This window comes from Bos mutus, chromosome 19, assembly GCF_027580195.1.
Source record: "Bos mutus isolate GX-2022 chromosome 19, NWIPB_WYAK_1.1, whole genome shotgun sequence".
NCBI lineage: Eukaryota > Metazoa > Chordata > Mammalia > Artiodactyla > Bovidae > Bos > Bos mutus.
The window spans coordinates 6,416,590-6,439,467 of record NC_091635.1 but is presented as its reverse complement, the minus strand read 5'-3'; the positions used below and the strand labels follow the sequence as shown (position 1 = coordinate 6,439,467).

Genomic DNA, 22,878 nt, shown 5'->3' with positions numbered 1-22,878 from the left:
CCACCTGTCTCAGCAGCGAGCAGGAGGGTTCAGGGCGCGAAGCAGGTGAGCCTGGTCCATTGTGCTGGTGGGAGGGGGCGCCTGTGAGGGTCAAACCTCAACAGTCACAGTCAGAGATGACCTCTTGGGGCACCACACACACACACACACACACACACTCACACACACACACACACACACCTGAGTTTTCTGTCTCCACGGAACCCTCTCCTCCGTTAGGAGGGACCTCCTTCCCCCTTCTTCCACCCCTGGGTCTGAGGAAGGGCCTGCCTCCTGCCTTGGCCTCCTCCAGACCCCACGGGCCCTCGATGGACCTGCATCCAGGGCTCCCCAGACCCAGACTCACTCGATGGAGCTGGACTCAGTTGTGTTTTACAGGCTGTTTGTCCCTGAGTGGCCCCCGAAGCATGACAGGCATCGTGGGGGGATCCATGAGCGTGGAGTGTCAGTACCAGGAGGCATTCGTGGACAACATCAAATACTGGTGCAAACACCCGTGTGTGTCACCGTGGAAGATTGTGGAGACCAGAGAGTCAGAGAGAGAAGTGAGGAGGGGCCGCGTGTCCATCAGAGACTGTCCTGCAAGCCTCACCTTCACAGTGACCTTGGAGAGCCTCAGAGAGGAGGATGCGGGAACGTACGGATGTGGGATCTATGTGCCACTTTCACGTGACCCCACCTTCCAGGTGGAGGTGTCTGTGATCCCAGGTGAGCCTGAGATGCCAGCTCTAGGGCTGCTGACGTACCTGGGACCCTGACCCTCAGGAAGGACCTGGAGCAGAGGGTGTCGAGGGTCAGTGATCAGGACCCAGGCTCTGAGTGGTCGGCAGGCACACAGCACACGTCCACCTCTGGTTCTTCGAGACCCTCTCTGTGTCCACCCCTGACACACCCTCACACCTGAAGCTCTCCTGGGTGGAAAGGGAGGGGGAGACGCCCTGAATCTGGGGGCCTGCTGCCTTGCCGTCTTCACAAGGGTCAGGTCCACTCTGAAGGTGACCCTGTGTCTCTTCCTGGACTTCTCTGGCCAGCCCTATGGGGCGGGGACCAGCAGGGCCAGCAGGGGGCACTGCAGTGTCGTGGAGGGCTCCTGGGGCCCCAGCCTCGCGGTGGTGGTCCTGGGGGTCTGCAGCAGCCGCGAGAGGGGGGAGGCGGAGTCCCGGAGCCCACGTGGGGCTCTGGATGCTTTGGAGACCCCTCCCGCCTCCAGCCTGACCTTGCCTATCCCTCTTCCTCCGGCACCTGGCACCCGAGGAGGAAACCCAGAGGAGCCCGTTGGGCAGCGAAGGATGAGGAACAGGGCTCTTAGGAGGTGTTGTGGTCCTCAGCGGACCGCCACATGCTGCAAATGAATCTTTACACTTTTCTTTCTTTCTCTTTGGCTGTGCTGGGTCTTGGTTGCTGCACGCGGGCCTTCTCTGGTTGCAGCAAGCAGGGCCTGCTCTTTGCCGTGGCGCTCGGGCTTCTCACTGCGGTGGCTTCTCCTGCTGCGGAGGACGGGCTCTAGAGCCTGGGCTCAGTTGTTGCTCATGCCTAGTGGTGTGTGGGATCTTCCCCGACAAGGCTCGGACCCACGTCCCCTGCATTGGAAGGCAGATTCTCTGCCACTGGACTGCCAGGGAAGCCCCAGCAAGTCTTTAACAGAAGGCTGCTCTGGTTTCCTAAGGACCCAGTCACGATACTGTGTCCATATATTCGCTTTCTCCCCTTGACTTCTTGTTCTGAGGTTGTGCCCGGCTAACCTGAGTTTCTTCCTGTTGGTCGCTGCTTCTCTCTCACGAGGGAGGTTTCCTTTGTATGTTTCTATTTACAAAAAAGGAATCGAGAGTTACTGGCTCCACGGGGTGTGTTGGGGAAGGGCTCTGTCCACTTACCTCAGGAGAGGCCACATTTCACGGGGTCCACCAGGTTGATATCTCTCTAGATCTTTCTGGTCACGCCCTCCCATGGAGAGGACTGCCTGGGGCCCTGGGCCTGGCTGACAGGTGACACGGGTCTCCTGATTCAGCTCAGGCTCAGCTGCAGGACTTTGATCTGAGCTTCGCTCCAGCCACTCCCCTTGCCCGGCACTGTCTGCCCCGTCCCTCTGTGTTAATCCCAAAAGAATACGTGTCACCCCGTTTGTCCCCTGGCAGGGTGGGCCAGGAGGACAGAGGTGTGGCTGTGCCTGGGGGTGACCTGGAGCCAAGTGCCCTCTCCACACTCTCAGATCCCCCGGGGAGCAAGGCCATATGCCTCTGACAGTGCCCACCTGGCCAGGGGGCATCTGGAGAAGGGTAGGGAGGGGGGCCCAGGGTGTTGGTCAGGCCTGGGTGTGCCCGTGAGGGTGGTGGACACAGCACGTCCATCCAGATGTTGTGAGTGACCTTGACTGGGAGTCAGAACCACACTGGGACAGAGGCGGGCCCCAGGGGGCGAAACGGGGCCTGACTTGTGTTTCTCCCTCAGTCTCTATGACAACCACCAGCCCCAAGAGGTCCACAAGCACCCGGAGTCTCCCACTACCTTGGCAGTGCCCACCTGGAGCGCCGTGTCCGGGCAGGAGGCCCCTGATCCCAGCCAAGCGCATCGGTAAGGGACCCCCATCCCAGGACATCTCACCTGGGTGATTTCTAGGTGAGACCGGGGAGTAATAGGCAAGTCTCCCTTCACCAAGGACCCTAACTTATTCAACAAATTCTGTAACAAGCAGTAAAGGTCCTACTAAGTGCCTGGAGCTCTCGTTGACTTGGGATCCAGCAGCAAAGCACACAGACACAGTCCTGCCCTGACAGAGCCGTGTTCTAAGTGGCGATTCACACGGTGAGCAGATCGGCACGTCGGTTGTGTAAATACACCATCTACTGATGAGTGCTTGGAGGAAAATGCCACCTGTGGAGGGGCCAGCATGTGTGGGAGGCTGGTGGAGTTTGCTGGTTAAAACACAATGATGAGAGGGCCCCTAATTGATTACAGACGCTTGAATGGAGGCCTGCAGGATCTGGGAGCCAGGCATGCCGGGATCCTCAGAAATGAGGCACCAGGCACAAGGAGGGGCAGGCTGAACAAAAGGCCCCCAGCCCAGGGCAGGGCAGGAACAGACGCTCTGGGCATTGGTGACCCCTCTGTCCCCTGGAGCCCTGGTCATCTGTATCATCTTGCTGAAGAGCCCTGGCCTCTGAGGGTGCAGAGCTGAGGGGCTCACTCTTTCATCAGCCAAGGACTTTGAAGGACTGGAGCTTTGGAGACCCTGGGCAGGTCCCGGCTGCTCACTGAATAAGACAGAACAGTCCCTGCACTCAAGGCGGCTGTGCTCTATTGGCTAACAGACATCAACCAAGTCTCCCCAGTGTTGGGTTCTGTACCCTAGACTGCAAAACCCCACCTGAGGAGCGTGTTAGTTGTTTCAGTCCTGTCTGACTCTTTGCGACCCCCACGGACTGTAGCCCACCAGGTTCCTCTGTCCATGGGATTCTCCAGGCAGGAATACTGGAGTGGGTATCCATTCTCTTATTGAGGGGATCTTCCTGAGCCAGGGATCGAACCTGGGTCTCTCCTGCATCGTAGGCAGATTCTCTGCCCTCTGAGCTGCTGGGGAAGCCCCCATGAGGAGGGCACAAATAGAAATCCTCCTAATGCCCAGGTCCCCCTTGGATCTCCAGTCTCCCTCACATGATTCTCATGGCGGCATCCACCCTTATGTCCACAGTCCTAAGTCTCAGGGGCAATTCTTGAGATCAGGGTCCAGAAGTCCTTCAGGTGAGGCTGCTCTGTGTTGGGTTGATCCTTGTATAGATTCTTGTAGCCACAGAATCTGTGGGGGCAATGTGGACGCGGGGCAAGCAAGGTGGAGACACCAGGGCCTCCCCGAGGATGCTGCTCACTCTCCGTCCCGTGTCCTCCACAGGCCCCTGCTGGGCAGCGTCCACTTCCTGCTCCTGGTCTTCCTGAAGGTACCCCTGCTCCTGGGCATGCTGGGTGCTGCCCTCTGGGTCAACAGGCCTCTGAGGAGCTCTGCGGACAGGCAGAGTCAGTCCATTTACGAGAACTGGTAGCCCCCATGTTCATCGTGTCCTCTTCGATGATGCAGTCGGACCACTGGATGGAAGTGACCTTCTGTCCGTCTGTCCTGTATCACCCTCTACCTCTCTTTCAGAATACTGTGTTTGTGGATTTCCTTGTAGCTTTCTTTCCTTGCCCATGATTCTCTAAAACCAAAAGCATACCTCCTCAATAGGTGCTTCTGAACTGTACCCACAGGTCAATATCGAGTACAGAGCTTCCAGCTCATCCGCGGAGCATCGTTCATGCACTGAACTCTCAGGCGCTCTCTCTGCAGTCTTCAAACCCCAGGAGTGTGGGAATCTTGCTTTTGGGTCTGTTTTGATGGATCCAGGCAGTTCCATGGTTTCCCACATGATCCATGCTACCATAATCACCCACCCTCCACAGGTCTCGGATCCATCGTGGGGAATCTTCCAGTTGCTGAGTGTGTCTATTTAAGTATGCATTCTGAAGCTCAGGAAATAAATAGCAATGCAGAGATTTGATGGTCCAGGGGGCCAGCATGCATGGGACCTGAATCCAAACTCCATTCTGCACGAACCTCCACACCCCACTGTCCTGTCTAATGGACCAAAGGGCCATGTTGGGTTTCTCCAATTGGTGTGAATTCAGAACAGAATCCACCATTGCATGGAAAATCAGCTTATTCCCCTCCCCATGCCCAGTCAAACTGGTTAGTGTGTTTAGGTCCTTTGTGGATGGCTGGTAGAAGAATAACAGTACAGAATTTATGCAACCATCACAGAATCCTTCCTTCCTCCTGTTCAAAGGTAACTCAAGCCCCACCCTCACCCCATCATTCAAGGCCCATGGTGGTAGACCTGGTTCAAGTTTTTAAATCAATGAGGGGGCAGGGGTGAGTCTTCTAGTCAATAGCTTAATCTCCCTGACTTGTAGAGACAAACACCTGGGTAGGCTGCCCACAGTTTTGGTTCAAACTGCATCGTGATGAACTTGCCGGCAGCAAAGATCTCTGAGAGGCAGGTTATCATCTTGACTCATCCATCTGAAGCAGCCAGGGCCTGGGGACTTGCAGCCACTTTTCATGCAGCAAATATATGGGGAGAGGACCAAAGTAGTAACCACTAACCTAGGCGTTGCTTCCAACCATGTTTAAACAGAAGACAGAGCCCAGCTTTTGGTGCTCACATTCCAGTTGGTGGACAGAGAGAAAACAGGCACAATAGCCAGGTATGCAGACATGCAGATGTCCGGGTCCACACTGAAGAGTATCTTGTAGTAAAGTAAGACAAGAGGAGGTGCTGTTGGTGAGACAGCAAGGGATGAGTCCTATCAGCCTCGTGAAGAGGGTGATATTTAACAAGTCCAGAAGAAAGTAATGCAGTGAGCCCTGTGGGAGCCTGGAAGAAGAGCCCTCAGCAAAGGGAACTTCAGGTGCAAACGTCCTGCCTTGGGAGCATTTTCTAAGCGGATCCAGGGATGAGCAGGGGCAGATCCTTGCAGGGTCCACTGGAGCCATGTTCTCCAAGATCATGGTCCAGTCGTGTTCACCAGCCTGAGTAGAAAAAGGAAAACCAGGATTGGAGAACCTAGTTTCCTGAGAGCAGGGGAGTCCTGAGAGAGGAATTCAGTCAGTGATCCCTTAGCTGAATTGCCACAGGCTATGCTGGAAAGACACTGGGCTTCAGGCAAGATGGGGACCATCAACTCGTGGGGCCACAGCCCAGATGGAGACACACAGGGAGCCACAAATCCCAGGAGATAAATCCAAGAGGGGTTCAAATGGTCCAACAGGACACATAACAAGAGCACCAACCTAAGCTGGGAGGGTCAAGGAAGCTGTAGAGTCAAGGGTGTTAGCTGTGGGTCAACGTGGGGAGAGTGGCAGCCTGGGGGTGGAGCTGGAGTCAGGATGAGGTGGCTGAGTTCTGGGCCTTGGCGTGCTGCCATGAGCTGTGGGAGAGACCTGGTCAGAACACGGGGCTTCATCTGGAGATGGGCAGGGGTCAGGGGGGTGATCGGTGATCGATCAAGCAGAGTGAGCCGGCTCTACTGCATGCCTCCAGCTGCGCACTGGGACCCAGGTCTAGTGCCCGTGCCTAGGAACTGGGGAGAGTCAAGACCCACATGGGAGGAATGGGCGACCCTGGTTTCTGCAGACAATCTTGAGAAGCTGAAAAAACCTACCCGAGGGAAGGACTGCAGTTCCCCCGTTACCCCGTCCCACTGCCCAGGAAGATTTGACTTGCTGGCTCTGCACGTCACGTGAGCATGCCACTGTGAGTGAGGATGGGCAGTCTGTCTCCTCTCTGCGGGTCATCCCCTCCCTCATCTCTGCACCATCAAGAGGCCCCTGCTCATCACGTGGATCCAGAGAGGCCCCAGCAGCCCATGCCCTCGCCCACCCGCTCTGTGCCACTGATGGGGGAGGAGGCTCCCCTCAGCCCCCAGTTCCCCAGCTTCTCATCCCTCCACCCAGCGTCCTCTCCCCTGGCCTCCATTTCAGCCTCTCTCTGCTTCTCAAAGGGGAGTAGACTCTGCCCAGAGGCGGAGCATGAAGAAGGGTTCTTGGAGGCTTGGGAACCGCTGTTATGTGTGTGATGTGGGCAGCGAGGGGCCCAAGAGGGGGGAAGCCACAGCCTGAGTGATGTGTACCCTGGGGGGAACCAGAGCCAAGGTGGGACGTAGGAAGTTGCCTGGGGTCACAGGGCAGAATTGCCGGGGAAGGAAGAGGATTTGGGGTTCTGTGGGGGCAGAGTCTTGTGGTCGCCCAGAGCTGCAGGTGGGGAGACAGTGACCCCTTGGTCACCACCAGGACTGGGGAGGATGGATGAGCATGACATCCACCCTCGGACTTCCCATCCTGACCACAACGAAATGACGCATCGCAGAGGGCGGGGATGTGCCACGGAAGAGGAACCCAGCTTGTGGTTGGGCGTGTGAGACTGAGAGAGGATCTGCTGTGGGTTGGGCGAGGAGTGAGCAGCCTCCCCGATCGAGTGGCCCGGCACGTGTCTAGTCGCTGAACTGAGTGGAGCTGAGGGCAGCGGGCTGGACCAACCGTGTTCCCCTCCCCCTAAGCTTCCTGCCCCCTGCCCCCTGGACCACCTGAGCTGACCTGGGACGGGACCAGGAAGCAGAGAGGCCCAGAGGAGCAGAAGTGAGGACTGGGAGGGACTCCTTTGAAGAGGCTCAACCTTGTCCCTCTCCTTGGCCTGGCGCTGCTTCAGGTGACATCCCTACTGGGGAAATGACCCCGAGGGGCAGGGCTGGGTGGCTGCCTTCAGCTCTGCTGCTGCTCCAGCTCCCAGGTAGGTGGCTCAGCCCTTCCTGTGGGAGAGGAGGGGGCAGGGCCGGAGCTGGGTCAACAGGGTTGGGGGGGTGGGGGTGGGGCCAGCAGCAGTGGGTGGGGAGAAGGTTCCAGGAGGGGCTGCCGCCTATCTCACCAGCAAGCAGGAGGGTTCAGGGCATGAAGCACGTGAGCCTGGCCCACTGTGCTGGTGGGAGGGGGCGCCTGTGATGGTCACACCTTAATGGTCACAGTCAGGGATGACCTCTTGTGGCACCACACACACACACACACACACACACACACACACACACACATGGAGGTTTTCCCATCCTGGGCTCTTCTGTCTCCAAGGACACCCTCTCCTCTGTGAGGAGGGAAGCTCCTCCCTGTCTTCCTCCCCTGGATGTGAGGAAGGCTCCCTTTCTGCCTTGGCCTCCTCCAGACCCCACGGGCCCTTCAGGGACCCGCATCTGGGATTCCTTTGACCCAGGCCCACCTGATGGAGAGCCAGACCCGGTTGTGTTTTCCAGGCTGTTTGTCCCTGAGCGGCCCCCGCAGAGTGACGGGCATCGTGGGGAGATCCCTGAGCGTGGAGTGTCAGTACCAGGAGGAATTCATAAACAATACCAAATACTGGTGCAAACCCCCATGTGTGTTATTGTGGAGGATGGTGGAGACCACAGAGTCAGAGAGAGAAGTGAGGAGGGGCCGCATGTCCATCAGAGACCATCCTGCAAGCCTCACCTTCACAGTGACCTTGGAGAGCCTCAGAGAGGAGGATGCGGGAACGTACCGGTGTGGGATCGATGTGTTATCTACATTTGACCCCATCTTCGAGGTGGAGGTGTCTGTGATCCCAGGTGAGCATCCTCCACCCTCACTCCAGCACCAGGCTGGTCACCCGGACCCTCAGGAAGGAAGTGGGACAGAAAGGCTGGGCCAGGATGACCGGGAGGGGGTTGGGCGGTGAGCCTGGCTATGGGTGGTGTCTTGGGCCCATGCTTGTTTGCACACATGCACATCTCTGTCTGTGAGTGGGGCCACCCTAGAGCTACACGTGGACACCGTCAAGGTGGGCATCTTCCTGCTTCACGGGCAGGCGGGCATCCTGCTCTGGGGTCCAGGATGCCTGCTCTCCTCACAAGCGCAGGTCCACTCTCAAGGGGCCCGTGTCTCTTTCTGGCCTGTGCAGGGTCCTGCCTATGGGGGGCGCACTCTCACAAGGCCCCACTGCATACAGGCCGGCCTTGACCCCGGGGCCCTGAGGACCTGAGACAGGCCCTACCCTGAGCCCAGGGGTGGGACCTGCTCCAGAGCCCGCACCTGCACCAGGCTTCACCACCATCCCCGCTTCCAATACATACCCTGCCCTTGTGCTGGCCCAGAGGCCACCAGTGACCCTCCAGTGTTCTGGAAGGACCTCCTGGGGTTCTGGGGCTTCTCTCGTAACCCCAAGGAAAACGCAAAAAGGAGCCCCTACTCTGTCCCTCTTGGGACTCGCCCTGCCCTGCCAGGCTGACCCTCTCTGTCCCTCTTGCTTTCCACTTGGCATTGACCGTGCTCACCTGCCCAGGGTGCATCTGGAGGGGTGGGGGGAGGGGGGCCCAGGGACTGGCCAGGCCTGGGTGAGGCCATGGGGAGCGGTGGACCCCTGACCAGATGGCCCGAGTGACCTTGACTGTGTGAGTCACAGCCACACGGGGACAGAGTGTGGGACGCGGGAAGGAAACGGGGCCTGTCTTCTGCTTTGCCTGCACCCCTGCTACAGCCACCGGCCCCGAGAGGTCCACGGGCTCCCCAGGCTCTCCCACGACCCTGCCAGTGCCCACCTGGAGCACCGCATCTGCTCAGGAGACCCTCTATCCCGGCCAAGCTCCTCGGTAAGGGCCCACGTCCCAGGACATTGGCACCTGGGTGGTTTCTCCTCTGGGTGAGGGGCCAGGTCGGGGATCTGGGTCTTCCGTCTCCGGGCCCCTCGTTTATTCCCACATCGGACTGTGAAGGTCCTACTACGTGCCTGGGGCTCTGCTGTGGATGCAGTAAGACCACCCAGGCAGGATCCGGCTCCGATGAGAGTTGTGCTGTAAGGGGCAAGTCACGCCCTGGACCAGTCCACACAGAGTTCCTATGTAAATATGGTGGTTTGTGATGAGTACTATGGAGAGATACCAGCCGCTGGGGTTCGGTGAGAGTGTGTGTGGGAAGGTGATTAGATTTGCTATTTCATACATGATAAGCAGGGACGCCTGGCTGAATCATTTGAGGAGACACCTGCAGGATTTGAGGACCCTGGCATTCAGGGTTCCAGGAAGAGAGAAAAGTGAGTGCAAATGTCGCACAGAAGGAGCCTTCAGGACCCCGGCCCAGGGCAGGGAGGAAGCAGGTGCCCTGGGCATTGGTGGCTGCTGCACTCTGTCCCCTGCCTCCCCCCAGCCCTGGTCATTGGTGATCTCCTGTTGAAGGCCCCAGGGTCGGAGGGCGGGGAGAACTAAGGTGGTCATTTATTCATCCATCAACTACCATGCACTTTTTTTTTTACTTTGACTTTTCACCATAAAACTTTTCTAAATTTAATTTTTATTTTGTATTAGATTATAAAGTTTAGGGTACATCACAACTTTTAAAAATTAATTCATTTCTTAATCGAGGGTAATTGTTTTACAGAATTATATTGGTTTCTGCCGAACACCAACATCTATCAGCCATGATTATTAGAGTATACCAGAGTTTTTAAGTGTTGACCTTTGGAGATCTGTCCTGAGTTGCTTAGTCATGTCCAGTTCTTTGCGACACCGTGGACCGTAGACTAGCAGGCTTCTCTGCCCATGGACTCTTCCAGGCAAGAATACTGGAGTGGGTGCAGTTTCTTACTTCAGAGGATCTTCCTGACCTAGGGATCGAACCCACGTCTCTCAGACCTTGGGTCTTTGGAGGTATCACACTGGTACCAGTTTCTCCCTGTGAATAAAACAGTCCCTTTCTTTTTGGGAAATCTGTTTACAGGAGAGCAGACATCACACAAAAAAGCCTACTACTGATTACTATACCCTGGAAAGGATAACCTCACAAGTGGAGGGCCTTGGAAAAAATCCTTCTCCTGCCCAGATCCCTCAAAGATCCCTGGTCTCCCTCATGTGATTCTCATGGCCACGTCCAGCCTCATGCTCACAGTCCTAATTCTCAACGGCTATTATTAAGCAGAGAAAAGTGAGCAGAGGGCCTTAGAGTGGGCTGCCCTGTCTGGGGGTGATTCTTACGTGGATGGTCCTGGACTCAGGGCACAGGGACGGGGGTGGGGAGGGACTGAGGGACCAGGGTCCCCACTAAGGATGCTGCTCCCTGTCTGTCCCGTGTCCCCAACAGGCCCCTGCTGGGCAGCGCCCACTTCCTGCTCCTGGTCTTCCTGAAGGTGCCCCTGTTCCTGGGCATGCTCGGTGCTCTCCTCTGGGTCCACAGGCCTCTGAGGAGCTCTGCGGACCGGCAGAGGCAGTCCATTTACGAGAACCAGTAGCCCCCATGTTCATCGTGTCCTCTTCGATGATGCAGTCTGCCGCTGGATGCAAATGACCCTCTGCCCAGCTGTCCTGTATCACACTCCACCTCTCTCTCAGAACTTCTTTGTAACTTTTTTCCTAGAACATGGTTCTCATAAATCCTAAATGTAACCTACTCAATATGTTCTTCTGAACTGTAACTGCAGATCAACGTTGAGGACATACCTTCTGGTTAACTCACAGAGCATCGCTCATGTATGGATCTCTCGGGCGCTCTCCCTGAAGTCTTCATCCCCAGGAGTGTGCAAGCTTTCCTTTGGATCTGTTTTGGTGGATCCGGGCAGTTCCATGGTCTCCCCCACCATCTGTGCTACCACAATCCCTCACCTTCCACAGGGCTCGGATCCACCGTGGGGAATCTTCCAGTTGCTGAATCCGTCTAATTAATTATGCATTCTGAAGCTCAGGAAATACCAATGCAGAAAATTCATGAGTCCTTTGGGCCCACTGAGACTGAGTTCTGAGTCAAAATTCCATTGTTCACAAACCTTCATAAGCCTCTGCTCTGTCTAATGGACCAAAGAGTCATGTTGGGCTTCTCCAATTGGTGTCAGTTCAGAACAGAATCCAGAGTTGCCTGAAAAATTGGTTATTCCCTCCTCATGCCCAGTCAGACTGGTTAGTGTGGTCAGGTCCTTTGTGATGGCTGGTAGAACAGTAAGATTACTCAGTTTATGCAATGTAACAGAGTCCTTCCTTCCTCCTGTTCAAGAGTAACTGAAACCCTTTCCCACCCCATCATCCAAGGCCTGTGGTTTTAGACCTGGTTCAAGTTTGGAAATAGATTGAGGGGCCATGACTGTTTCCTCTGTTCAATAGCCTAGTCTCTGCTACTGAGAGCAACAAAGAAAGGCTTGAGTCGGCTGCCCACCGATTTCAGTTCAAGGTGTATCATGATGAAATGTGGGCACCAAACATCCCGGAAAGGTAGGTTATCGTCATGACTCGTCCATTTGAAGCAGCTGAGCCCGGGGGAATTTCACCAGCTTTTCATTCAGGAAACGTATAGAGATGAACAAAGTAGCAAGCACTAATTCAGGCAATGGTTCCAACCATGAACAAACAGAACAAAATATTAAAAAAATTTTGCTTGAACATTAAAATTGCTTTCCTGCTCTGGGTCTTTGCTGCTGTGCAGGCTCCTCTGTAGTTGTGGTGTGCAGGATTCCCTGGGTGGTGGTGCCCCGTTTTGTGGAGTGTGGGTTCCAGGGCTCAAGAGCCTCAGTAGTTGGGCTTTCCTCGCTCTAGAGCACAGGCTGATCAGTTGTGGGAAAAGGCTTAGTTGCTCCCTGGCATGTAGGATCTTCCTGGATCCACAGGGATGGACCCGTGTCTCCTGCATCAGCAGGCAGATTCTTTACCACTGAGCCACCTCGGAAGCCCAAGAGCTCAGCTTTATGGCCCTCACATACCAGTGGTTGACCCAGATAATTAACAAACACAAGAATACAGGTATGCAGACATGCAGAAATGTCAAAGTCCAAGGTGAAGAGTATCTTGGAATAACATCAAATCAGGTAAGGTGTTATTGGTGCAGTTGTGAGGGGTGACTTCTCTCAGGCTCCGTGAATAGGGTTGTATTTAACTGAGATCAGAAGAAAGAAATGGAGTGAGCCCTGTGGGCATCTGGAGGAAGAGCCTTTGGGCAAAGGGAAGGCCAGATGAAGATGTCCTGCCATGGGAGCACTTTCGATGGGGATCCAGGGAAGACTAGGGAGCAGATGCCTGCAGGGTCCGGTGGTGGGTGTTCTCCAAGAATCATGCTCCAGTCCTGTTTCCAGCCTGAGCAGGAAAAGACAGACCAGGACTGGAGAACTTAGTCTTCTGAAACCAGGGGAGACCTGAGAGAGGCGTTCATCGCTGATCCACTCGACAGCCCAGTAGCTGAACTGCAACACGCACATATTGTGGAAAGACTCCGGGCCATGAGGCAGGATGAGGACCCTGCATTCATGGGGTCACAGCCCAGCAGGACGCACACCGGGAACCCCAAATCCCAGGCCTGATGAAAGCCTAGGGGGTGTCATAGGCGCCAAGAGACCATAGATGGGGAGCCAACATAAGCTGGGAGAGTGGATGAGGGTGTCCAGTCGCGGATATTGATGGGTCAGGCAGAGGAGCAGGAATTCAAGGGTCTGGACCAGGCCGGAAGTGAGCAGGGCAGCAGCCCGGGGTGGATCTGCAACAGGGTGTTGAGGCCGAATGCTGGGCCTTTGGGTGCTGCCAAGAGCTGTGTGGAGGGAGCCAGTCAGAACACAGGGCTTCTTCCTGGGACAGGCAGGCATCCAGGCCTGCTGTGCACTGGGATGCAGGTCTATTGCCTGTGAGCAGAACTGAGGGGAGTCAGGATCTGCAGGGGAGCAGTGGGAGACCCTGGGGTGTGCAGACCAGCTTGAGAAGCTGGAATAACCTACCGGAGGGCAGGACAGCAGGCCCCCCACCCCCAGCCCAGTGCCCGGGAAAACAGGGCTTAAAGGTCCAGCACGGCACATGAACAAGCCACATTGGTGAAGGCGTCTGTCTCCTCTCTGCGGGCCGTCCCCTCCCTCATCTCTGCACCGTGAAGAGGCCCTGCTCATCACGTGCATCCAGGAGAGGCCCAGCAGCCAGTGCCCTGGGGCCCCTGTTGTACAATCACCCCTCTGTGCCACTGGTTGGGGAGGAGGCTCCTCTCAGCCCCAGGACCCCAACTCCTCATCCCTCCACCCAGCGTCTTCTCCTCTGGCCTCCTGTCGGTTCTCAGGCTTTCTCTGGTTCTCAAAGGGGAGTAGACTCTGTCCAGAGGCGGAGCATGAAAAGGTTGGGAACCGCTATTCTGAGTCGAATGTAGGCAGGGAGGGGCCCAAGACTGGGGAAGGCACAGGCCGAGGGATGTGTACCCCGGGGAGAACCAGAGCCAAGATGGAACATAGGAAGTTGTCTGGGGTCACAGGACAGACTTGCGGGGCAGGAAGTGGACTCGGGAGTCCCGCAGGGTGCCTGAGGTCCCAGGTCATGGGGACACAGACCCTGGGTCATCCCCACCAAGGCCAGAGAGGATGGCTGAGCATGGCATCCTCATCCGAGTGTCCCTCCTGACCCCAGGGAAATGATGTGCCACAGAAGCTAAGGCCCCGCAGAAGAGGAGCATAGCTGGTGCTGCCGCCGGAGCGTGTGTGAGACCGAGAGAGGACCTGCTGTGCAGGTGGGGAGGGGGCAGCATCCTAGATCGGGGGACCCTGGACGCGTCCAGTCGCTGGATTTAGAGGAGCTGAGGGCAGTGGGTCCAAGCACCTGGACCAGTCGTGCCCCTCCTTCTAAGCTTCCTGCCCTCTGCCCCCTGGACCACCTGAGCTGACCGGGGACGGGACCAGGAAGCAGAGAGGCCCAGAGAAGCAGAAGTGAGGACTGGAAGTGAGTCCTCTGAGAGGCTCCACCCTGTCCCTGCCCGGGGCCTGGCGCTGCTGCAGGTGGCATCCCTGGGGAAATGACCCCGTGGGGGCAGGGCCGGGTGGCTGCCTTCAGCTCTGCTGCTGCTCCAGCTCCCTGGTGATTGGCTCAGCCCTTCCTCGGGGAGGCGAGGGGGCAGGGCTGGAGCTGGGTGTGCGTGGGGCCAGCAGCGGGAGGCAGGGAGAAAGTTCCAGAAGGGCCCGCCGCCTGTCTCAGCAGCGAGCAGGAGGGTTCAGGGCATGAAGCAAGTGAAGCTGGTCCACTGTGCTGTTGGGAGGGGGCGCCTGTGATGGTCACACCTCAACAGTCACAATCAGAGATGACCTCTTGACTCCTCCCATGAACACACACCTTTCCAGGCTGGGCCCTTCCCTTCTCTGTAGACACCCTCTCCTCTGTGAGGAGGGTACTTGTCCCTCCTCAGCCTTCCCTGGGTCTGAGGAAACTTTTGCCTCCTGCCTCCACCTCCTCCAACCCCATGGGCCCCTTGCGGGACCCACATCCTTGGTATTCCCAGCCCTGCCCCGCTGGACGAGGAGCTGGTTGTGTTTTCCAGGCTGTTTTTTGCTGAGTGGCCCCAGCAGAGTGACGGGCATCATGGGGGGATCCCTGAACATGGAGTGTCGGTACCAGGAGGAATTCATAGACGACAACAAATTCTGGTGCACATCCCGATGTTTGTGGAAGACTGTGGAGACCAGAGAGTCAGCGAGAGAAGTGAGGGGGGGCTGCGTGTCCATCAGAGACCATCCTGCAAGCCTCACCTTCACAGTGACCTTGGAGAGCCTCAGAGAGGAGGATGCGGGAACGTACTGGTGTGGGATCGATGTGTTATCTACATTTGACCCCATCTTCGAGGTGGAGGTGTCCGTGATCCCAGGTGAGCATCTTCCACCCTCACTCCAGCACAAGGCTGGTCACCCGGACCCTCAGGAAGGAAGTGGGACAGAAAGGCTGGGCCAGGATGACCGGGAGGGGGTTGGGCGGTGAGCCTGGCTATGGGTGGTGTCTTGGGCCCACGCTTGTTTGCACACACGCACATCTCTGTCTGTGAGTGGGGCCACCCTAGAGCTACACGTGGACACCGTCAAGGTGGGCATCTTCCTGCTTCACGGGCAGGCGGGCATCCTGCTCTGGGGTCCAGGATGTCTGCTCTCCTCACAAGCGCACGTCCACTCTCAAGGGGCCCGTGTCTCTTTCTGGCCTGTGCAGGGTTCTGCCTATGGGGGGCGCACTCTCACAAGGCCCCACTGCATACAGGCCGGCCTTGACCCCGGTCCCTGAGGACCTGAGACGGGCCCGCCCTTGAGCCCAGGGGTGGGACCTGCTCCAGAGCCCGCATCTGCACCGGGCTTCACCACCATCCCCGCTTCCAGCGCATACCCTGCCCTTGTGCTGGCCCAGAGGCCACCAGTGACCCTCCAGTGTTCTGGAAGGACCTCCTGGGGCTCTGGGGGTTTCTCTCGTAATCCCAAGGAAAACGCAAAAAGGAGCCCCTACTCTGTCCCTCTTGGGACTCACCCTGCCCTGCTAGGCTGACCCTGCGTGTCCCTCTTGCTTTCCACTTGGCATTGACTGTGCTCACCTGCCCAGGGTGCATCTGGAGGGGTGAGGGGAGGGGGGCCCAGGGTCTGGCCAGGCCTAGGTGAGGCCATGGGGAGCGGTGGACACGCACATCTGACCAGATGGCCTGAGTGACCTTGACTGTGTGAGTCACAGCCACACGGGGACAGAGTGTGGGACGCGGGGAAGGAAACGGGGCCTGCCTTGTGCTTCTCCCTCAGCCCCTGCTACAGCCACCAGCCCCGAGAGGTCCACGGGCTCCCCAGGCTCTCCCACGACCCTGCCAGTGCCCACCTGGAGCACCGCATCTGCTCAGGAGACCCTCTATCCCGGCCAACCTCCTCGGTAAGGGGCCACGTCCCAGGACATTGGCACCTGGGTGGTTTCTCCTCTGGGTGAGGGGACAGGTCGGGGATTTGGGTCTTCCGTCTCCGGGCCCCTCGTTTATTCCCACACCGGACTGTGAAGGTCCCACTACGTGCCTGGGGCTCTGCTGTGGATGCAGTAAGACCAGCCAGGCAGGATCCGGCTCCGATGAGAGTTGTGCTGTAAGGGGGAAGTCACGCCCTGGACCAGTCCACACAGAGTTCCTATGTAAATATGGTGGTTTGGGATGGGTACTATGGAGAGATACCAGCCGCTGGGGTTCGGTGAGAGTGTGTGTGGGAAGGTGATTAGATTTGCTATTTAATACATGATAAGCAGGGACGCCTGGCTGAATCCTTTGAGGGGAAGACCTGCAGGATCTTGGGAGCCTGGCATTAAGGTTTCTGCAAAAATAAAACTCTAGGTAGAGAGAAAAGTGAGTGCAAATGTCCCATAAAAGGAGGCCTCAGGACCCGGTCCAGGGCAGAGCAGGTGGCAGAAGCTCTGGGCATCACTGGCCCCTGCACTGTGACCCGTGCCCCCCAGAACCATGGTCAGATGTGTCATCCTGTCGAAGAACCCCAGCCTCCGGGGCGGAGAGAGCTCAGGGAGTCATTCGTTCATCCATCGGCTACTACTGTCACTTGTTTTTTTAACGTTCACCATATGACTTTTTTAAATTTAATTTTTATTTCATGTTAGAGTATACGGCAGATGTTTAAGGGCTGGTCTTCAGAGGCATCAAGCTGGTATGAGTTTCTCCCTGCGAATAGAACAGTTTCTTCCTTCATGGAAAACGCTGTTTATAGGAGAGGAGACACGACTGATTACTGTACCCCAGATAGGGTAGCCCCACATGTGGAGGGCCTTGGAAGGAACCCTCCTCCTGCCCAGATCCCGCCAGGATCCCTGGTCCCCCTCAAGTGATTCTCACCCTCACGCTCACAGGCCTAATTCTCAAGGGGATTGTTAAGCAGAGAGAAGGGGAGCAGAAGGCCTTAGAGCAGGGCTGCCCTGTCCGGGGGGTGATCTTCATGTGGACTGCCGTGCCCTCAGCTCTGGGGGGCGGGGGTGGAGAGACCAGGGCATCTCTCTAAGGATGCGGTTCACTGTCCCCGTGTTCCATACAGGCCCCCGCTGGGCAGCGCCCACTTCCTGCTGCTGGTCTTCCTGAAGGTGCCCCTGCTCCTGGGCATGCGCGGTGCTGCCCTCTGGGTCCACAGGCCCAGGAGAAGCTGAGAACCAGTGACATCTGTTGCTATGCCTGCTCAGGGTCACAGCCCCCCCTGGTGGATGGAAATGACTCCTGACCAATAAATTCAGTGCCAGTGTCGCTGTCAGAACACTAGGTGAACTTTTAGGAAACTTTTTCTTGCGATGTATCATACAAACAAAAGAATATACCTAATAAATGCCTACTCTTTAAACCAGGAATGCCCTATAACACTTGAGTGTATACCTTGCAGCTTAAGTAATAGACGTCGTTAAAAATTTTGAAGCCCTAAGTTCCTCCTTTAACTCTGGATTTTACATTCATCATCTCCTTTCTTCCTGGTTTTACCATATATGTGCGCATGATTTTCCAGAGTGTGTATGTATATACACACACAGGTTTGTCAACCCAGCATCTTCTTTGTCAGTTTAATTTAATGTTTGTTTTATAATGGAATAGAGTTGATTTACAATGTTGTGTTAGCTTTAGGTGTACAGTAAAATGATTCTGTTATACGTACATATCAGTTCAGTTCTCAGTTCAGTCGCTCAGTCGTGTCCGACTCTTTACGACCCCATGAATTGCAGCACGCCAGGCCTCCCTGTCCATCACCGACTCCCGGAGTTCACCCAAACTCATGTCCATCGACTCGGTGATGCCATCCAGCCATCTCATTCTCTGTCGTTCCCTTCTCCTCCTGCCCTCAATCCCTCCCAGCATCAGAGTCTTTTCCAGTGAGTCAACTCTTTGCATGAGGTGGCCAAAGTATTGGAGTTTCAGCTTTAGCATCAGTCCTTCCAATGCAGAGTTCCAAAGAAGAGCAAAGAGAGATAAGAAAGCCTTCCTCAGCAATCAGTGCAATACATACATAGGCTGCTGCTGCTGCTAAGTCGCTCCCGTCGTGTCCGACTCTGTGCGACCCCATAGACGGCAGCCCACCAGGCTCCCCTGTCCCTGGGATTCTCCAGGCAAGAGCACTGGAGTGGGTTGCCATTTCCTTCTCCAATGCATGAAAGTGAAAAGTGAAAGTGAAGTCGCTCAGTCGTGTCCGACTCTTTGCGACCCCATGGACTACAGCCCACCAGGTTCCTCCATCCATGGGATTTTCCAGGCAAGAGTACTGGAGTGGGGTGCCATTGCCTTCTCCTAAAACATACATATACATATATCTATTTTTTAGATTCTTCTCCCATAGAGGTTGTTCCAGAGTATTGACGAGAGGTCCTGGTGCTATACAGTAGGTCCTTGTCGATTAACTATTTTATTCAATATATATAGTAGTATGTATATGTTAACCTCAGACTCCTAATTTATCCTCCGCTCAGAGCATTCATATATTTTTAACAGTCCCCAAGATTACTTTCTTTTCATTTTTTCCAGGTATTTTTAGATATAACTGATGCACAGCCTCCATTTCTCCGTGTGTGCACACCATGCCTTCTTCGTCTCTTCATCTGCTGTTATTGCAGTGAACACGGTGTGTGGGTATTCTTTGAGACCCTGTTTTCACTTCCTTCTGATACACATCTAGAAGTGGGATGGCCAGGTGATATGGTAGTTCTTCTCTTCAGGTTTTGAGGCACCTCCATGCTATTTTCCATAGAGGTAACGATGCACAGCGATTCCCTCGTCTCCACATTCTTGCCAGCCCTTGTTAACTGTCGTCTTCTTGGTGATTGCCATTCTACAGGCGAGAAGCGATTGGCATTTCCCTGGTGGTTAGCGATGTTGACTATCTTTCCATGGACCTGTTGGCCATGAAATGGACACTTTGGAAAACTGTCTACTCAGTTTCTCTGCCGTTTTTCTTTTTGGCCACCCCTTTTGGCTTGTGGGATCTTAGTTCCCCAAGCAGGAACCGAACCCATGACCTAGGCAGTGACAGAGTGAACTGCTCATCACTGGGCTGCAGAGACGGAGTTCCTCACCACAAGTTTTAAACTGGAATTTTTTTTTTTCGTGTTGAGTTGTATGATTTCTTTATATATTTGAGATATTAACCCCTTATTCTGAAGTATGGTTTGCAAATTTTTTCTCCCATTCTGTAAGTTTCCTTTTCATTTTTGTTGATTGCTTCTTTTACTGTGCATAAGCTTTAAAATTTGATGCAGTCCCACTTATTAATTTTTGCTTTTATTGATTATGCTTTGGGTGTTATATTAAAAAAATCATTACCAAGACCAATGTCACAGAGCTTTGTCCCTACGTTTGATTTCTGTGTATTCTTGGACTTTTTTCCTAGAGCCTTTATCCCGTTTTATTTGTCTAATTGACTCTGAAAACTGTTGTTACAGCTTTATTAAAAGTCTTGCTATCTGATAGGACATTACTGCACATTGTTGTCTGACATTAGGAGTCTTTGCAAATATTGGCCATTCCCTCTTCCATATAAATTTTACAATTAATCAAATTTAAAAGGAAGAATAAACTATGTTGAGAAAAAAAAAAACACAAGATCATTTCAACTGAAGCAGAAAAAAAATATTTGATAAAATTTAACCCCTTTTCATCATGAAAAACACTCAAGAAACTAGAAATAAAAAGAGAAACTCTAACATATAGCAACCCTGCTAAAACCCAACTCCTTCTAGCTTTATGTGTAGACAATCAAATCACCTATAATAATTTGGAATTTGGTTTCTTCATTTCCAGTTCTCATTTCTTTTGTTTCTCGTTCTATTTATTCCATGAGCCAATCAAAGCCTTGAGTCGAAGTCATCCTTATGAACATCCTGGTCTTCCTCCTGCTTTTAAAGGGAAGCCTTTTCATGATTTGCCTTTTTTCCCTTTGGCCGTGCCCTGAGGCTTGCAGGACTTCCCTTGTAGCTCAGCTGGTAAAGAATCTGCCTGCAATGTGGGAGACCTGGGTTTGATCCCTGGGTTGGGAAGATCCCCTGGAGGAGGAAACGGCTACCCACTCCAGTATTCTGGCCTGGAGAATTCCACAGACTATATAGTCTATGGGGTTGCAAAGAGTCGGACGTGACTGAGCGACTTTCACTTTTGGCATTGAAAGTATGGAGTCCTAACTACTCGATCCCCAAGGAAGTCCCTACCACTGGTTTTAATGTTTGCAGAATGTTTCCTTATAGATATCTTTCCATTCCTAGCTTCTCATGAAAAGTACTGGATTTGTATATAATGCTTTGCATGTTGTTGTTCCGTCATCCAGTCATGTCCAACTCTTTATGACTCCATGGACTGCAGCACACCAGGCCTCCTTGTCCCTCATCACCTCCCGGAGTTCACCCAAGTTTATGTCCATTCAATTGGTGATGCCATCCAACCATCTCATCCTTTGTCACCCCTTTCTCCTGCCCTCAACTTTTCCAAGCATCATGGTCTTTTCCAATGAGTTGGCTCTTTGAATCAGGTGGCCAGAGTATTGGAGCTTCAGCTTCAGCATCAGTTCTTCCAATGAGTATTCAGGGTAATGTGGTTTCTCTCCTTTATTACATTCAGTTCAGTTCAGCTCAGTCCCTCAGTCGTGTCCAACTCTTTGAGACCCCATGAACCGCAGCACACCAGACCTCCCTGTCCATCACCAACGACCGGAGCTTGCTCAAACTCACGTCCATTGAGTCAGTGATGCCATCCAACCATCTCATCCTCTGTCATCCCTTTCTCCTTCCGCCTTCAATCTTTCCCAGTATCAGGGTCTTTTCCAATGAGTCAGTTCTTTGCATCAGGTGGCCAAAGTATTGGAGTTTCAGCTTCAGCATCAGTCCTTCCAATGAGTATTCAGGACTGATTTCCTTTAGGATGGACTGGTTGGATCTCCTTGCAGTCCAAGGGAGTCTCAAGAGTCTTCTCCAACACCACAGTTCAAAAGCATCAATTCTTCAGGACTCAGCTTTCTTTATAGTCCAACTCTGACATCCATACATGACTACTGGAAAAACCAAAGATTTGACTAGACGGACCTTTGTTGGCAAAATAATGCTTTTTAATATGCTGTCTAGGTTGGTCATAACTTTTCTTCCAAGTAGCAAGTGTCTTTTAATTTCATGGCTGCAGTCACTATCTGCAGTGATTTTGGAGCCCCCCGAAATAAAGTCTCTCACTGTTTCCATTGTTTCCCCATCTATTTGCCATGAAGTGATGGGACCAAATGCCATGATCTTAGTTTTCTGAATGTTGAGTTTGAAGCCAACTTTTTCACTCTCTCTTTCACTTTCATCAAGAGGCTCTTTAGTTCTTCTCTTTCTGCCATAAGGGTGGTGTCATCTGCATATCCGAGGGAACTCCCTACATTTTTTATAGCAGCAGCAGACTTGCTCCACCTTCCCAGAGAAGTGAAGATGGTGGGGCAGTGAACTGACTGGTTCTGAGAAAACCTGGGGGAGACTCATATCCCAAACCTTTTCCTACTTCCCCTCACTTTCTCGGGCCCATTGCGCCTGGTACGTGACTAAGGTCCTCTTACTCCCCCCAGCCCTTCTGAATGTGCTGAGCCACCAAAGCTCAGGACTTCCAGGGACGGCTCCCTGTCCAATTTGGCTCTGGACACCTGGAAAGAAACACCCTCACTTGCCTCTCAGAACTGCTCTTAAAGAGTTTTACTCCTGGGTTATATATATTGTGATCTGAATTAAATGATATCTGGTGAAGATTAGAATTTGTCCTATTATTAGTGAGGAAACCCAGTCCACTGGCTTCTTCTCAGCCTCTTGTCCTGGGCTTTTTTCTTTTTTGGCTACACCCTGTGGCATGCAGGATCTTAGTTCCCGGACCAGGGATGGAACCCAAGCCCCCCTGCAGTGGGAACACAGAGTCTTAACCCCTGGACTGCCAGGGAAGCCCCATCCTGTGCTTATTTTAATCCTACTCTTCATTTAGAGTCTGAAGTCTTGCCCAGGGTACGAATAAGGACACACCATGCTAACCATACCCCAGAACTCTGTTTTTGGAACCTCTCATCCGTTTCCTCATTAAATTCTCATAACGACTCTTATTAGTCCATTTTACAGATATAAACACTGAGGCTCAGAAAGATTACCTAAGTTGTCCATAGTTCTATGGCTTATATGTGGTGCTCATGGGGTTAGAGCCCTGGTTCATCTCATTTCGTAGCCGGCACATTTATGCACATGGCTGTAACACCTGGAGGGAGGCATCAGCAGGTGTGCCAAGCATGGACACCTGACATGTGAGTTGGAGAGTTTCCTGCTGCTGGGACCTATTGCTCTCATGGAGAATCACTTCTGGAGTTGACACCAGACCCAAGGCCTGGTAGGTCAGATACCCGCTCCTCTGACCCCTCTGCAGACACAGGCCCCCTTTCTCCTTTGCACAGCTCCCTAGCTTCCTCTTTCTTACCTAGTGCACACTCTCATGCCCTGTGACCCAGCCCCACCAAGAAACAGCACTGCTTATGCTGAATAATTAAAAGCAGGAAACACTCACTCTATAAAAGGAAGCGAATGAGTAAGAAACTCAAAGGCGGTCTGGACAGG

General features: G+C 53.9%; 3 protein-coding genes across 5 annotated transcripts; all 3 read left to right on the top strand.

Moving 5' to 3' along the window:
* On the top strand, positions 1-6,603 carry LOC102271022 (CMRF35-like molecule 6). The gene is made up of 4 exons (XM_070388773.1): positions 1-45; positions 379-708; positions 2,449-2,571; positions 4,240-6,603. Exons 2-4 carry the CDS (start codon positions 408-410, stop codon positions 4,293-4,295), a joined length of 480 nt encoding a protein of 159 aa, XP_070244874.1. The 5' UTR covers positions 1-45; positions 379-407; the 3' UTR covers positions 4,296-6,603.
* Positions 6,604-6,862: 259 nt separating this feature from the next.
* Positions 6,863-10,966, top strand: LOC102269070 (CMRF35-like molecule 6). 2 transcript variants are annotated; one of them, XM_070388772.1, is made up of 4 exons: positions 6,863-7,316; positions 7,809-8,157; positions 9,066-9,177; positions 10,661-10,966. In XM_070388772.1, exons 2-4 carry the CDS (start codon positions 7,965-7,967, stop codon positions 10,806-10,808), a joined length of 453 nt encoding a protein of 150 aa, XP_070244873.1. In that variant the 5' UTR covers positions 6,863-7,316; positions 7,809-7,964; the 3' UTR covers positions 10,809-10,966. The 2 variants fall into 2 exon arrangements, with proteins under 2 accessions (XP_070244873.1, XP_070244872.1); XM_070388771.1 differs by having other exon boundaries at positions 6,865-7,316; positions 7,828-8,157.
* Positions 10,967-14,674: 3,708 nt separating this feature from the next.
* LOC102268797 (CMRF35-like molecule 6) lies at positions 14,675-19,533 on the top strand. 2 transcript variants are annotated; one of them, XM_070388770.1, is made up of 3 exons: positions 14,675-15,160; positions 16,065-16,188; positions 18,803-19,533. In XM_070388770.1, exons 1-3 carry the CDS (start codon positions 14,878-14,880, stop codon positions 18,810-18,812), a joined length of 417 nt encoding a protein of 138 aa, XP_070244871.1. In that variant the 5' UTR covers positions 14,675-14,877; the 3' UTR covers positions 18,813-19,533. The 2 variants fall into 2 exon arrangements, with proteins under 2 accessions (XP_070244871.1, XP_070244870.1); XM_070388769.1 differs by lacking the exon at positions 18,803-19,533 and adding an exon at positions 17,340-17,569.
* The last annotated feature ends 3,345 nt before the right edge of the window (positions 19,534-22,878 follow it).